The following is a 14,008-nucleotide window of genomic DNA, read 5'->3' on the forward strand; positions in this document are numbered from 1 at the left end:
GTGTGGTAAGGTTCAAATCGGGACGTTGATGTCTTAATTTTTATTAGTTGCCTGTTTTCCTGGTGTCTAGTTTTGTTATGTCCTTTCTTCCCTTTCTGTTGGTTATTTCCATATATATTATTTTTTCCTTTTAGTTGATTGTTGTTCTTTTGTTCTGGTGGGTTATGCATGAATTGTCTGTAGGATGCGTGTGTAGTAGGCAAATTGGTGTTTGTGTTAGGAATGGTCCATGCATAATATATAAGGGGGAGGAAGTAGATCATCATAATCAGTTTGTTGGTGTTCATGTTGGCTATTGTACTGAGGTCTGTAGTATGTATTTAAAATTAAATAGCAGGTAGCAGTTCGTGTTTCCTTATAGTATTATTAGATGTCTGACAGGTTAATTATAAAGTATTTAAAAATAGCATTTAAAAGTAGGCATTTAAGAACGTTTGGAAGCAAAGCAAATTGAAAGGTTTTAGCATGTGTTTAAAGGTAACAAGGCAATTAGAGCATTTATGTTGGCATTAAACATTTAAGTGAGGTAGGTCATTTACAATGCAAGGCACTATAGGCATTTATAAGCAAGGCACTAAAAGCAAAGCAAGGCACTAAAAGCAAAGCAAAGCAATCGGAAAACCTTGAGGTGCATTGAGAGTAGCAGTGCGGCTGAAACATTTAAGTTGGCCCGGTTCTTAGGGTCTCTTACTACAATATTTTCATAAACAGAGTGGTATTTTGATTTGAGTGTCTATGCATGGAATTTATCACAAGAATTTTTGCTATAGTGTTTCAACAAGCAAACAAAGAGTTAACCTGTGCAGGCAGAGAGGTCTGGAGCTGCATTCCACCAACTGCTTTCTTGTAGTCTGGTCCCCTGGTACTTCCGATGCGCTTGGATGACCTGCGGTCCGATATTCTGGTGTGTGCTTGGGTGTATTGCCTATTTTTTTCTCTTACTGCTACTCTGCACGGTCGGCGGCTGATTTTCCTGTCGTTTCTGTCTTCCTGGCACAACGAGATTTCGGAGGTCTCTCCGGTGTGCTGGGCCCAGGTCGCAGGAGCACAGCCTCGTGGTGGGCCTTCGTTGGGCGGTTTTGGGCTTGTTTCGATCGTCGGTCCCCAGCCGCTGTCCTCTCCCTCCTTTCTGTAGTTGAATGGCAGGATGGGGTCTGGGTATTGTTCCTCTGATCCCATCCCCACCAACTTACTTAACACCATCTCTCCTACTATCACCCCCTCCATCTGTCATATCCTCAACCTCTCTCTCTCCACTGCAACTGTCCCCGACACCTTCAAGCATGCTGTAGTCACACCACTCCTCAAAAAACCATCACTAGACCCTACCTGTCCCTCCAACTACCGCCCCATCTCCCTCCTACCCTTCCTCTCCAAGACACTTGAGCGCGCAGTCCACAGCCGCTGCCTTGATTTTCTCTCCTCTCATGCCATCCTTGATCCGCTTCAATCCGGTTTTCGCCCTCTTCACTCGACAGAAACAGCACTTTCTAAAGTCTGTAATGACCTGTTCCTTGCCAAATCCAGAGGCCACTACTCCATCCTCATCCTCCTGGATCTATCCGCCGCTTTTGACACTGTCAATCATGACTTACTTCTTGCCACACTGTCCTCATTTGGGTTCCAGGGCTCTGTCCTCTCCTGGTTCTCCTCCTATCTCTCCCACCGCACCTTCAAAGTTCACTCTCATGGATCTTCCTCCACCCCCATCCCCTTATCTGTTGGTGTTCCCCAGGGATCGGTCCTTGGACCCCTTCTCTTCTCAATCTACACCTCTTCCCTGGGCTCCCTGATCTCATCTCATGGTTTCCAGTATCATCTCTATGCTGATGACACCCAACTGTATCTCTCCACACCAGACATCACCGCGGAGACCCAGGCAAAGGTATCGGCCTGCTTATCTGACATTGCTGCCTGGATGTCCAACCGCCACCTGAAACTGAACATGTCCAAGACCGAGCTTATCGTCTTTCCACCAAAACCCGCTTCTCCTCTTCCTCCACTTTCTATCTCAGTTGATAACACCCTCATCCTCCCCGTCTCATCTGCCCGCAACCTCGGAGTCATCTTTGACTCCTCTCTCTCCTTCTCTGCGCATATCCAGCAGATAGCCAAGACCTGTCGCTTCTTCCTCTTTAACATCAGCAAAATTCGCCCTTTCCTCTCTGAACACACCACCCGAACTCTCGTCCACGCTCTCATTACCTCTCGCCTGGACTACTGCAACTTACTCCTCACCGGCCTCCCACTTAGCCATCTATCCCCCCTTCAGTCTGTTCAGAACTCTGCTGCACGTCTCATATTCCGCCAGAACCGATATACTCATATCACCCCTCTCCTCAGGTCACTTCACTGGCTTCCGATCAGATACCGCATTCAATTCAAGCTTCTCCTTCTTACCTACAAATGCACTCAGTCTGCTGCCCCTCACTACCTCTCTACCCTCATCTCCCCTTACGTTCCCGCCCGTAACCTCCGTTCACAGGATAAATCCCTCCTCTCAGTACCCTTCTCCACCACCGCCAACTCCAGGCTCCGCTCATTCTGCCTCGCCTCACCCTATGCTTGGAACAACCTTCCTGAACCCTTACGCCAAGCCCCCTCCCTGCCCGTCTTCAAGTCTTTGCTTAAAGCCCACCTCTTCAATGCTGCGTTCGGCACCTAACCCTTACCGTTCTGTGAATCCAGACTGCCCCAATTTGACTGCCCCTATCGGACCGACCGTTCACTTGTCTATTAGATTGTAAGCTCTTTGAGCAGGGACTGTCTCTCTTTGTTAAATTGTACAGCGCTGCGTAACCCTAGTAGCGCTCTAGAAATGTTAAGTAGTAGTAGTAGTAGTAGTAGTATTGATTCGGGGCCGCATCTCGGTCGGCCGTCGCAGCTCGAGTCGCCAAGCAGCCGGGTGGTGATCGTGTGGGAGAGGCTTCGTTCGCGGATTCCAGCAGGATCAGTCACGATCTCGACCTTTGGGTTTCTCCCCAGGTGCCCTCGCACCACACCTCCCAGGAGTGCGATCCTTTGAGAGGAGGTTTTCCACCTCCTCGTTTGTGACAAGGTCACTCTGACCGTAGTCTCCTGGCAACCTGGTTCTCGGTCTCGGACTCGTGGTTATTCCCGGCGGTCCGCGCTCGGCGCTCAATCCCGTCTCTCTTCTCCGGCAACTCCCGCTCGGTGCTCTCTTGGGATGTAATCCTTTCATGAGGAGATATTCCACCTCCTCGTGTATCGTGGGGCTGCTCTGATTGCGATCTTCGACAGGTCCCAGCAATCTTCAGCAGAGCAATGAAAATTGAGAGGGTAAAAGGAACAGAGAAAGGTGGGAAGGGAAGGGAATATAAATACATCATAAACCAAATAAATAAGTAGGCAGGGAAATGAAAGTAAAAAAGAAGAGGAAGTAAGGGAGAGTCCAAAATCAGGTCTTGATTCGCTGAGACTCATGAAAGCAGGCGATCAGGACAGCAAAGCAGAGAGGATAGTGACAGATGCCTGAGACGAGCAGTGTAGGCGACGACCAGGCCTGCGGGAGACAGTGGAAAGGCTGGTGAAGAATCGGGACACAAAGGCGCCAGGGAAGTGCTGATTGAGCAGCGCCAGACATCCACCATGCAGGCTGGCATCTCGTTAAACCGGCAGTGCCGAAGATAAAGAAGAGGACGGAGAGCACTGGGCCGCGATCTTTGCCAGCCGGGCCTGCAACTACGGTATGCTCCAGCACACATAGCCTGGCAGCTCCACTTCACCAACGGACCCATTGCACGCCATGGCGCCCGCTCAGCAAAGACTGGCCCGCTGGATCGCTCTTCTCAGTCCCCAGGCGCCTAAACCGCAGCAGCGATCAGCTGACAGGAGGAAGGTTGCCGGCAATGAACAGCTGACCAGCGTCAAGACGGGGCTCCTCCTCCGAAACACGGAAACAGCAAAAGAAAAGAGAAAAGGCAGTGCTGGGAGCCACTCTCAGGCAGCAAGACTCTGGTAGCGTGAAGCCAGTGCTATCGCCGTGGCCACCCCACTGCATGGCCGATAAGGTGGCACAGTTAGCACAGGCCCGATTCCGGCACCGCAACTGAAAATCAGACAGAGATGTGCTCTCTTTGAAAATGCAGTCCCGAACAAATGAGGAACCGGAGTGGATACTAAAGAAGGCAGTCCTGTACAAAATCAGGCAGAAATACAGCCAAACAGCGGGGAAGATCGACGACGCTACCTGTAGCTGACAGTTCTTGCGTCCGTTAATCATCGGCCATTTTAATGGAATATAGTGGCATATTATGAATGTAAATTGTTTCCCGCTCAGGGTTTTAGATGTGTGTGTTATAAGTCTTTTAAATAAATAAAAATAATACATTAACTAATTAAGTTCCGCACGTGAATCCAGAATTTATTTATTACATATATAACCCACCTATCAAAACATCTTGGCGAGGTACAATAAAACACTCATTTTAAAAAACACAAAGAAAATACAATCTTACAAATCACAAACTCTAAATTAAACTCAGAACCCCCAACAGCCAAATGCCCTAGAAAATAGCCAGGGTTTTAACAACTTCTTGAACTGCCGCATAACCAATGGTTATGAATACGACTGGATTTGTGTGTGCAAGTTCAGTTGCGCTGTACAGAATCCGGGGGTATGCGCATAACTTGCATCTCCACCCATGATACTACTACTACGTATGACTTCTATAGCACTAAGAGGCAGTCCCTGCTCTACAGAGCTTCCAAATTATTCAAGCCAAAGAGAACAAAGAAGAGTTTCATTTATCATGAGAATACGGGTACGTCTGCACATGCCTAAGGCGTGACCTAAGCTGTGTTTTATAACATAACCTTTTGTCAGTCCTAGATTCCTATCACGTACTACAAAATCTGTGGCTCTCTCATTTGGTCTCTCTGCAGTCACTACCTTCTCGGCTTTCTTTGCATAGTTTCTGGTCAATGGATCTTACCTTTTGTCTCTCCTTGCGCATCTCGTGGTCTGTGGCTTTCAGTTTCTGTTGCAGCTCTGTGACATTCAGCTCTAGCTGTGAATTATTTTTGTGGAAACGCTCCAGCTCTGCCTCCATCTGTAGAGAAAGGAAGTCCATGGACAAGGGGTTGTTTTTAATGATGAACATATGGAGGGTAAAGAAAATGATCTATGAACAAGAACATGCACTTAAAAAAGAGAAAATGATTTCTTTTCCTGGGCAAATCACTTAATCCTCCATTGCCCCAGGTACAAAGATTGTGAGCCCACTAGGGACAGAGAAAGTATAATACGTTACCTGCTTTGCGTTATATTTTTCTGTCCCTGGAGGGCTCACAATCTAAGGGGCCCTTTTACAAAGTTGCCCTGAAATCTGGGTTTAGCGCATCTCACTCTGGAACTTTCCCACTCGCTAAGCCCAGATGCAGTGTAGGATATTTTTAAGGCTTTTTTTTAAATTTGCTGGTCACGCACAAATATTTTCATTTGCGCATGTTACCAGCAAAAATTGACATGTGCATTTCTGCCTCCTATTTAGGAAACCCTAATTGCTCCCATGTTAAGTATGCATTATTCGGTTAGCACATGCTAATGCAAATGCGTTAACTGAATAACACTTCCACCCCCATTCCCCCTGCTAAAAATATTTGCAAAGAAATAACTCAGTGCAGGTTAACCAGCATTAATGCATTTTGCAGGGAGCTTTTTTTCTCGTGTTAAGCATGCTTAACACAACTTTAAAAATGGGCTCCTAAGGGTCCCCTTTACTACAATGTACTAACAAATGAGGGTAGCATGTTCTAAAGCGAGAATTTCCCACACACTAAGTCCATTGGTAATGCGCCAGTATTCAGGTCTTTTTAAAGATATTAATTTTGCAGGTCCTTCACATTTATTTTTACTGTAGTGCAAAAAAAAAAATTTGATAGGAGAGCAAGATGGCGTCGGGAGAGGATGTGCGCTCCTGAGCTCCCTACTCCAGCAAATGCTGACGAGTGAGATTTCTCTTGCCCCTAGAGAATATGGGGAAGAGGAAGGGGAAAATCGGGCGACCAGTCTCCTCCACCCCCGACGCTGGAAGATTGTGGAGTTCGGAGGCAGGAACAACAAACACCCGCGTTGGTTGGATCTGAGGTTTACTCGGATCACAGCGTCAAAGCGGCGTCATTGAGTCCACCCCTGCTGGCCGCTCCACCGCAACCTGGAAGCAAACCGAGGACGGCAGAACTGCTGCAACAAACTATGCCTGAGGAGCTGAGCTTGATTGCAGCCTGAGGAGGGCCTGCCGATGCCTCAACCCCTGTAACATCCATGTTGGGAGGTGGAACGGTGAGTGATCCGATTCCAGCCACTAACACAGGGTTTGTTTCTTCGGGGGCTGGAGGACTGACAAAACCGGCTATAGTCACAATGGACAATCTGTGGGAGGCAATTCAGGGATTGAACTCCACCTTTTCCCAAGCTATAAAGACTTTTTCCGAAGAAGTTTCTTCACTAAAACGAAGTCATGATTCAATAATAGCAAGAGCACATAAAAATGAAGGGAAGATTGCACTAATAAGTGGAGAGATTAAGGATTTACAAAGTCAAACAGGAACATTTATTAGAGACAGGGATATTCTAGTGAAAAAACTAGAATATCTTGATAACCAAGCCAGAAAGAATAATTTAAGATTTCTAAACTTTCCTCAAATTCCAGTATTGTCTCCAACTGATATGGTGAAAAAATATCTTAGAGAAATCTTGCTAATTCCAACAGAAGCTATTCCTCCTATTACCCGAGCCTATAGTATACATGGAATTAAATCCCGAGGCTTGGAACTTCAACCTGGAACTGATCTCCTGGAAAATTCATTGGAAGTCGTTACTCATCAATCTACCTTATTAGTCTCATTCGCATTTGAATCCGATCGGAATAATATTTTCAGACTATATTTTAAACATATGAATGACAAGTTCTTGGGTGAAAAGATACAGATTTTTCCAGATTTAAATAAAGACACGCAGAAAAGACGAAAAGAATTTATGATGATAAAACCTAGAGTGCTCACATTAGGGGACACCTACGTTTTAAAATTTCCATGTAGATGTCTTACATCTATTAATAATGTTAATTACCTTTTCTTAGACCCAAAGAAAATGTCAAAGGAAACGGATGTTGTTTCAACCTGAATTCTAACACAGATAACGCTGTGTGTACTGCTAGCGGGTAGATTTGTGTTCTCCTCGCTCATTGATTGCTATTTTTTTTTGCCTTTATTTTCCAGATCTTGCTCCTAAAGATTATGGTCAAATATAAAAATTTAATTTCCTTTAATTCCAATTGGGAATTTTTTCTGTTAGTTTCTTATTGATTATTTTCTAATTCTGAGCATTTATATGATCTGAATGTAAAATTATATAATTGAATAAATAAAAATTAAAAAAAAAAAATTAACGCAGAAGCACTTAACCACCCCTTCTTGAAAGCATTTAAAAAAAATTTAATAGCACATAATTAGCGCACACTGACAGGCAAATTACCGCAAAATAGTTTGCTAAAAAGGCCCATAATATTTTACCCAAACCTCAAGGATTTGCAATGGGATTTGAAAAGGGCTCCCCTGGTTCTCAGCCTGCTGCTCTAACCATTAGGCTATTCGCTCACGACAATTTAATGAGAATTAACACATTGCAGGTAATTCAATATAGGGCACCTTCAATGGGACACTGGCAGGATGCGTGGTAGGCGCCTACTTTCCTGTCTAGAATACTAGTGAAACGCCATATACACAGAGTCGATGTAATCATGGAAGTGGGAGTCCCACCCGTGCCGCACCCCTGCATCTGCTCCGTTTGCAGTACATGCTCGTATTCTAAACATTTATGCATTCTAGACTTCCGGTTGGGGAATGGAGTAATGAGGCCGAAGGTGAAGCTTCTCCGGGACACCAATTAATCAGCGCTTGTAATCCGCGTCCTTAATAATACCAAGGTGATCGACTGGGAGCATGAGTGCATCCAGTATAGAAATATGACAAGAAACAAAGTGACCGAGGCGATGGCAACAAAAACGGGACAAAAAGAGCCCAAGGAGCGCGCCCAGGAGACAACAAAATGGCGGACAAAGGAGCGCCAGACTCACCCTTGCCCAGCTCGTTGTGGGCAGCTGAAATCACGGAGGAAGTGAAGGCGGCAGTGGAACAAATTGCAGGGCAAAAATTACAACTGATCCTGGATAAGCTGGACGGGATGGAAGGGAGACAGGCTACGCTGATCACGGAGCTCCACGAGGTGCAACAGCAACTGGGACAGGCAGAGGAGGAGATCCAGAAGGTAGTAGAGGAGCACCCGAAATTAACCTGCAGGCTGGAGGAATTAGAGTCGCGGATAGAGGATTTAGAAAACCGCTCGAGGCGGAATAACCTGAGGCTCATGGGGCTTCCGGAAAGAGTGCCTGAAAAGAATCTGGGCGCGTTTCTCAAAAAATGGCTGCCGGGAGCGTTGGAGAAGCCAGATCTCATTGAAAAGTTGAAAACTGAGCGGGCGCATTGCTTGAGGCCCCGACGAGAAAATATGGACAGACCAAGGGTAGCAACACTAAAGGTCTTGAACTATGCACACAAGATAGAGATATTACAAAGCCTGAGAGCAGGGACTTAAATACAAATTTAGCCTCCTGTATCCAGCGCGACTGAAGGTGATAAACAATGGACATGTGGTATTCTTTGACAAAGTTGGGAGGCTAAGGAGTATGTTGGCAAGCTGACAGGAGCAGAGGGCAGCGAGTAAGGAGCGAACAACGGCTGAAGGAGATGGTTACAACTGAACCAGACGGCTCTGACGTTGAATTCACGCTAGCAGGAGGATGGAGGAGGTTCCGTGTTGGACATTGCACATGTTGGTACTGGCTTGAAGTTGAGAGTCATATGAGTTTAAAATTGACATTATGAAAAGACTGCTATTATGATAAGGACATTCAGAGGGCTGGAGCCCTTAGCGCAGTAGGAGAGTGTCCTAATCCTGGGGACACGGAAGTTAAAGTGCCTCAGGGCATGTTTAGGATAACGTATGTAGGAGGGGATGAAGGGGGGGTGGGGGTGGGAGGAGGGAGGGGGGAGATGGGAGGGACAGGGGAGATGGGCGAGGGGGGGATGTAGAGAAGAACGAATATGGATGCATGAGGTGTGTGAGTGTTGGATATGGATGAATGACAGTAGCGGTGGATGGTATGAGAGGGAAAGTTAGTAGGCTTGCCCGGGAGGTGGAGGCTGGGACATCTCTTGAGTGGTTATAGATTGGAAGCAGAGGATGGAAAGGCAAACTACCATTGGGAGATGTCGGAATTAAAGATTGTGACATGGAGTGTAGGGGGTATACACTCCCCAATAAAGAGGCAAAAAATTCTAAAAGTCCTTAATGACCAGAAAACAACAATAGCCTTCCTACAAGAGACACACAATGCGAGTAGAGCACGAGAAGCTGAAGCGTTGGTGGGTGGGAGAAATCACGGAGTCCCCGGCAGTAACATAACATAGTAGATGACGGCAGAAAAAGACCTGAATGGTCCATCCAGTCTGCCCAACAAGATAAACTCATATGTGTATCCAAGAGAGGCATATGTGTTAGGCGGTGAGAGTCTGCTAGGTACGGATGGGGAGAGGGATCTTGGGGTGATAGTATCTGAGGATCTGAAGGCGATGAAACAGTGTGACAAGGCGGTGGCCGTAGCTAGAAGGTTACTAGGCTGTATAGAGAGAGGTGTGACCAGCAGAAGAAAAGAGGTGTTGATGCCCCTGTACAAGTCGTTGGTGAGGCCCCACCTGGAGTATTGTGTTCAGTTTTGGAGGCCGTATCTTGCTAAGGATGTAAAAAGAATTGAAGCGGTGCAAAGAAAAGCTACGAGGATGGTATGGGATTTGCGTTACAAGACGTATGAGGAGAGACTTGCGGACCTGAACATGTATACCCTGTAGGAAAGAAGAAACAGGGGTGATATGATACAGACGTTCAAATATTTGAAAGGTATTAATCCGCAAACAAACCTTTTCCGGAGATGGGAAGGCGGTAGAACGAGAGGGCATGAAATGAGATTGAAGGGGGGCAGACTCAAGAAGAATGTCAGGAAGTATTTTTTCACGGAGAGGGTGGTGGATGCTTGGAATGCCCTCCTGCGGGAGGTGGTGGAGATGAAAACGGTAATGGAATTCAAACATGCGTGGGATAAACATAAAGGAATCCTGTGCAGAAGGAAGGGATCCTCAGAAGCTTAGCCGTAATTGGGTGGCGGAGCAGGTGGGCTCGGTAATGAATTTTACAAAATACTTCGACCGGAAATTGGAAACATACTTTCGGAGGTATTCAATTTGGTGATTAGATGGGGACAGATGCCCAGCCACTTGAATCAGGCTAATATAACAGTCATATTGAAACCGGGCAGGCAGGTGCATCTGCCGGAGTCTTATAGGCCTATATCTTTGCTGAACTCAGAAACAAAATTCATAGCTAAGATACTAGCGAATTGGCTGGCTCGGTGGGTTTTGTGAAAGGCCGGAAAGTAGTTAAAAATCTGAGGCGGATACTTGGGGCACTAGAGAGAGCGCGGAGAGAGGGTACGCAGGCCATGCTAATCAGTTTTGATGCTGAAAAAGCCTTCGATAGAGTGGACTGGGGCTTCATGTTTGCGACATTAAAGGCTTATGGTATAACGGGGTTCTTTGTGAAGGCAATAGAGACGTTATATAAAGACCCCAGGGCGAGAATCAATGTAAATGGGCTGTGCTCAGAATGGTTTATTTATTTATTTATTCCATTTGTATCCCACATTTTCCCACCTCTTTGCAGGCTCAATGCGGCTTACAATACATTATGAATGGTGGAATTATATAAGAAAATAGACATTTAGTATTACAGAAGTATCTTGGGTAACATTATAATGATAAAACATGGTAGCAGTATAACAAGCAGATATAGTAAGACAATTCTGGATGTATGTGGAGGAGTTCACATTTGTTGATCTTTGTGGTATACCTTGTTAAAGAGATGGGTCTTCAGTAGTTTGTGGAAGTTAGTTAGTTCATAAATCATTTTTAAGTTGCGCGGCAGCGCATTCCAGAATTGTGTGCTCAGGTATGAAAAGGTTGACGCATGCGTTAGTTTGTATTTTAGACCTTTACAGTTGGGGAAGTGAAGATTAAGAAATGTGCGGGATGATTTTTTAGCATTCCTGGGTGGTAAGTCTATCAGGTCTGACATGTAGGCTGGGGCATCTCCGTGAATGATTTTGTGAACTAGAGAGCATATTTTGAACGTGCTGCGTTCTTTAAGTGGGAGCCAGTGTAGCTTTTCTCGTAGGGGCTTAGCACTTTCATATTTTGTTTTACCGAATATGAGTCTAGCTGCAGTGTTCTGGGCTGTCTGAAGTTTCTTGATTATTTGCTCTTTGCAGCCAGCGTAGAGTGTGTTGCAGTAGTCTAGATGACTGAGTACCATTGATTGTACCAGGTTACGGAAGACGGTCCTTGGGAAGAAAGGTCTTACTCTTTTTAATTTCCACATTGGATACAGAAAGTGAAAGTGAAAGTGCCTTGGTGCTTTGTAGCTTTTACTATATGAGACGTGGGGTAAGGAATAATATATTGTAGAGGAATATATTCGAGTTATTCCCCAAGTTTTCCACGTCATCACTGTGACCCCTGACGCAGGTGCTAGTCACCGAAACACGGCCCGTGTCGGGTCTTTTTGTCAAGGCTCATTCATTAAAGAACTGTGTTCCATTTTTAAAGGCCCATGGTGCTGGTTTTTTTTTGATAGGTGAGTATTAGGCATTGGGTTTTTTCTGCATTGAGTTTCAGCTGAAATGCATCCGCCCATATATGCATGATATGTAGACTTTGGTTGATGTCATTGGAAATTTCCGTTAGATCTTGTTTAAATGGGATGTAGATCATTACGTCGTCTGCGTATATGTATGGGTTGAGGTTTTGGTTTGATAGTAGTTTGGCCAAGGGTATCATCATTAAGTTGAATAGAGTCGGTGAGAGGGGGGATCCCTGTGGAACTCCGCATTCAGGTATCCATGTGGCTGATGTCGTCGAATTAGATGTCACTTGGTATGATCGTGTGGTGAGGAACCCCTTGAACCAATTGAGAACGTTACCTCCAATTCCGAAGTACTCGAGGATATGTAGTAGTATTCCATGATCAACCATGTCGAAGGCACTAGACATGTCGAATTGTAGAAGTAGCATGTTCTTGCCAGTTGCAATCATTTGTTTGAATTTAGTCATGAGAGTAACTAGTACTGTTTCAGTACTGTGGTTAGATCGAAATCCTGACTGGGAGTCGTGTAGTATTGAGAATTTGTTTAAGTAGTTTGTGAGTTGTTTGGTCACCATCCCTTCCGTTAGTTTGGTTATTAAGGGAATGGATGCTACTTGCCTGTAGTTGGTTAGTTCACTAGCACTTTTCTTTGCAACTTTGGGTATGGGTGAGAGTACAATGTTTCCTTTCTCCTTCGGGAAGAGTCCATTTTGTAGCATATAGTTCAAGTGATTCATTAGGTCTGTCATAAATTGTTGAGGGGCAGATGTCATAAGGCTGTTTGGGCATATGTCTAATTTGCAATGAGATATGGCAAATCTTTTGAGCGTTTGGGAGATGATATCCTCCAATATTGTCTCGAAGTTGGTCCAGGTTCTGTCTGCTGGGTGTTCACCAGGGTCTGGATCTAGACAATCAAGGAGTTCAGCATAGTCGGTGGTACTGACAGGTATTTTAAGTCGCAATTGTACGATTTTCTCTTTGAAGTATCTCGCGAGATTGTCTGCTCCTGGTGTACCTTTGCTGTCGGTTGTGACTGGTGTAGTATCTAGTAGTTTATTCACGAGTTGGAAGAGTTTATGTGTGTCCTTGTAGTTTGGTCCAATTTTAGTTTTGTATTATAATCTTTTAGTTTGTCTTATGGTATATTTATATTTTCTTTGAAGTTGTTTCCAGGCGTTAAGTGTGAGGTTGATTTTCTTTTTATTCCACGCTCGTTCTAACCTTCTAACTTGTGTTTTGAGTTTTTTCTGTTCTTCGTTGAACCATGATATCAGGGCCGTGCCAACACGGTAAGCGGGGTAAGCATGGCAGGGGGCGCCACCCTCTGGGGGGCGCCGCCGCACCATGCTCACCTCGCTCGCCTTCCCGCTCCCATTGTTAAACTGCCCGCCCTCTTCTCCCCCCCAACATCCCTTTTCTTTTTTTTTCTTTTTAAATTTACCTCCGTGGCGGTCCAGCAGCGCAGCGTCAGTGAAGGAGGCGGCGCTCCCGACGTCTCTAGCCTTCCCTTCGCTGTGTTCCGCCTTCTTCAAGGAAATGACGTCAGAAGAAGGCGGAACACAGCGAAGGGAAGGCTAGAGACGTCGGGAGCGCCGCTTCCTTCACTGACGTGCTGCTGGACCGCCACGGAGGTAAATTTAAAAAGAAAAAAAAGAAAAGGGATGTTGGGGGGAGAGAAGAGGGCGGGCAGTTGAACAATGGGAGTGGGAGGGCAGGGGAGAGAGGAGCATGGATGCGAAGGGGGGGGGGGAGAAGAGGGCGGGCCAGGCCAACTGGAACATGATGGGAGCGGGAGGACAGGGGAGAGAGGAGCATGGATGCGAGGGGGGATCATGGAAGGGAGAGAGGGGAATTGCTGGATAGGGATTAATGGAGGGTGACAGAGGAGCATGGATGGGAGGGGCAGGGCTCAGGGAGAGAGGGGAATTGCTGGATAGGGAATTAGGGATGAATGGAGGGGACAGAGGAGCATGGATGGGAGGGCAGGGCTCAGGGAGAGAGGGGAATTGCTGGAAAGGGATGAATGGAGGGGGCAGGGGACAGAGGAGCATGGATGGGCATGGATTGGGAGGGCAGGGCTCAGGGAGAGAGGGGAATTGCTGGATAGAGATGAATGGAAGGGACAGATGGGCATGGATGGATATGGATTGCAGAGCAGAGCTCAGGGAGAGAGGGGAATTGCTGGATAGGGATGAATGGAGGGGGCAGGGGACAGATGGGCATGGATGG

The 14,008-nt window shown here is 46.1% G+C and overlaps 1 protein-coding gene across 1 annotated transcript in view; it reads right to left on the bottom strand.

Moving 5' to 3' along the window:
- The window catches only part of CFAP57 (cilia and flagella associated protein 57), a 457,479-nt gene that overhangs the window by 91,300 nt on the left and 352,171 nt on the right, over positions 1-14,008 (bottom strand). The window contains exon 19 of the mRNA XM_030205491.1: positions 4,956-5,072. Within this exon, the coding sequence (XP_030061351.1) occupies positions 4,956-5,072 (117 nt within the window). The remainder of the gene's footprint in view (positions 1-4,955; positions 5,073-14,008) is intronic.

This window comes from Microcaecilia unicolor, chromosome 6 (assembly GCF_901765095.1).
Source record: "Microcaecilia unicolor chromosome 6, aMicUni1.1, whole genome shotgun sequence".
NCBI lineage: Eukaryota > Metazoa > Chordata > Amphibia > Gymnophiona > Siphonopidae > Microcaecilia > Microcaecilia unicolor.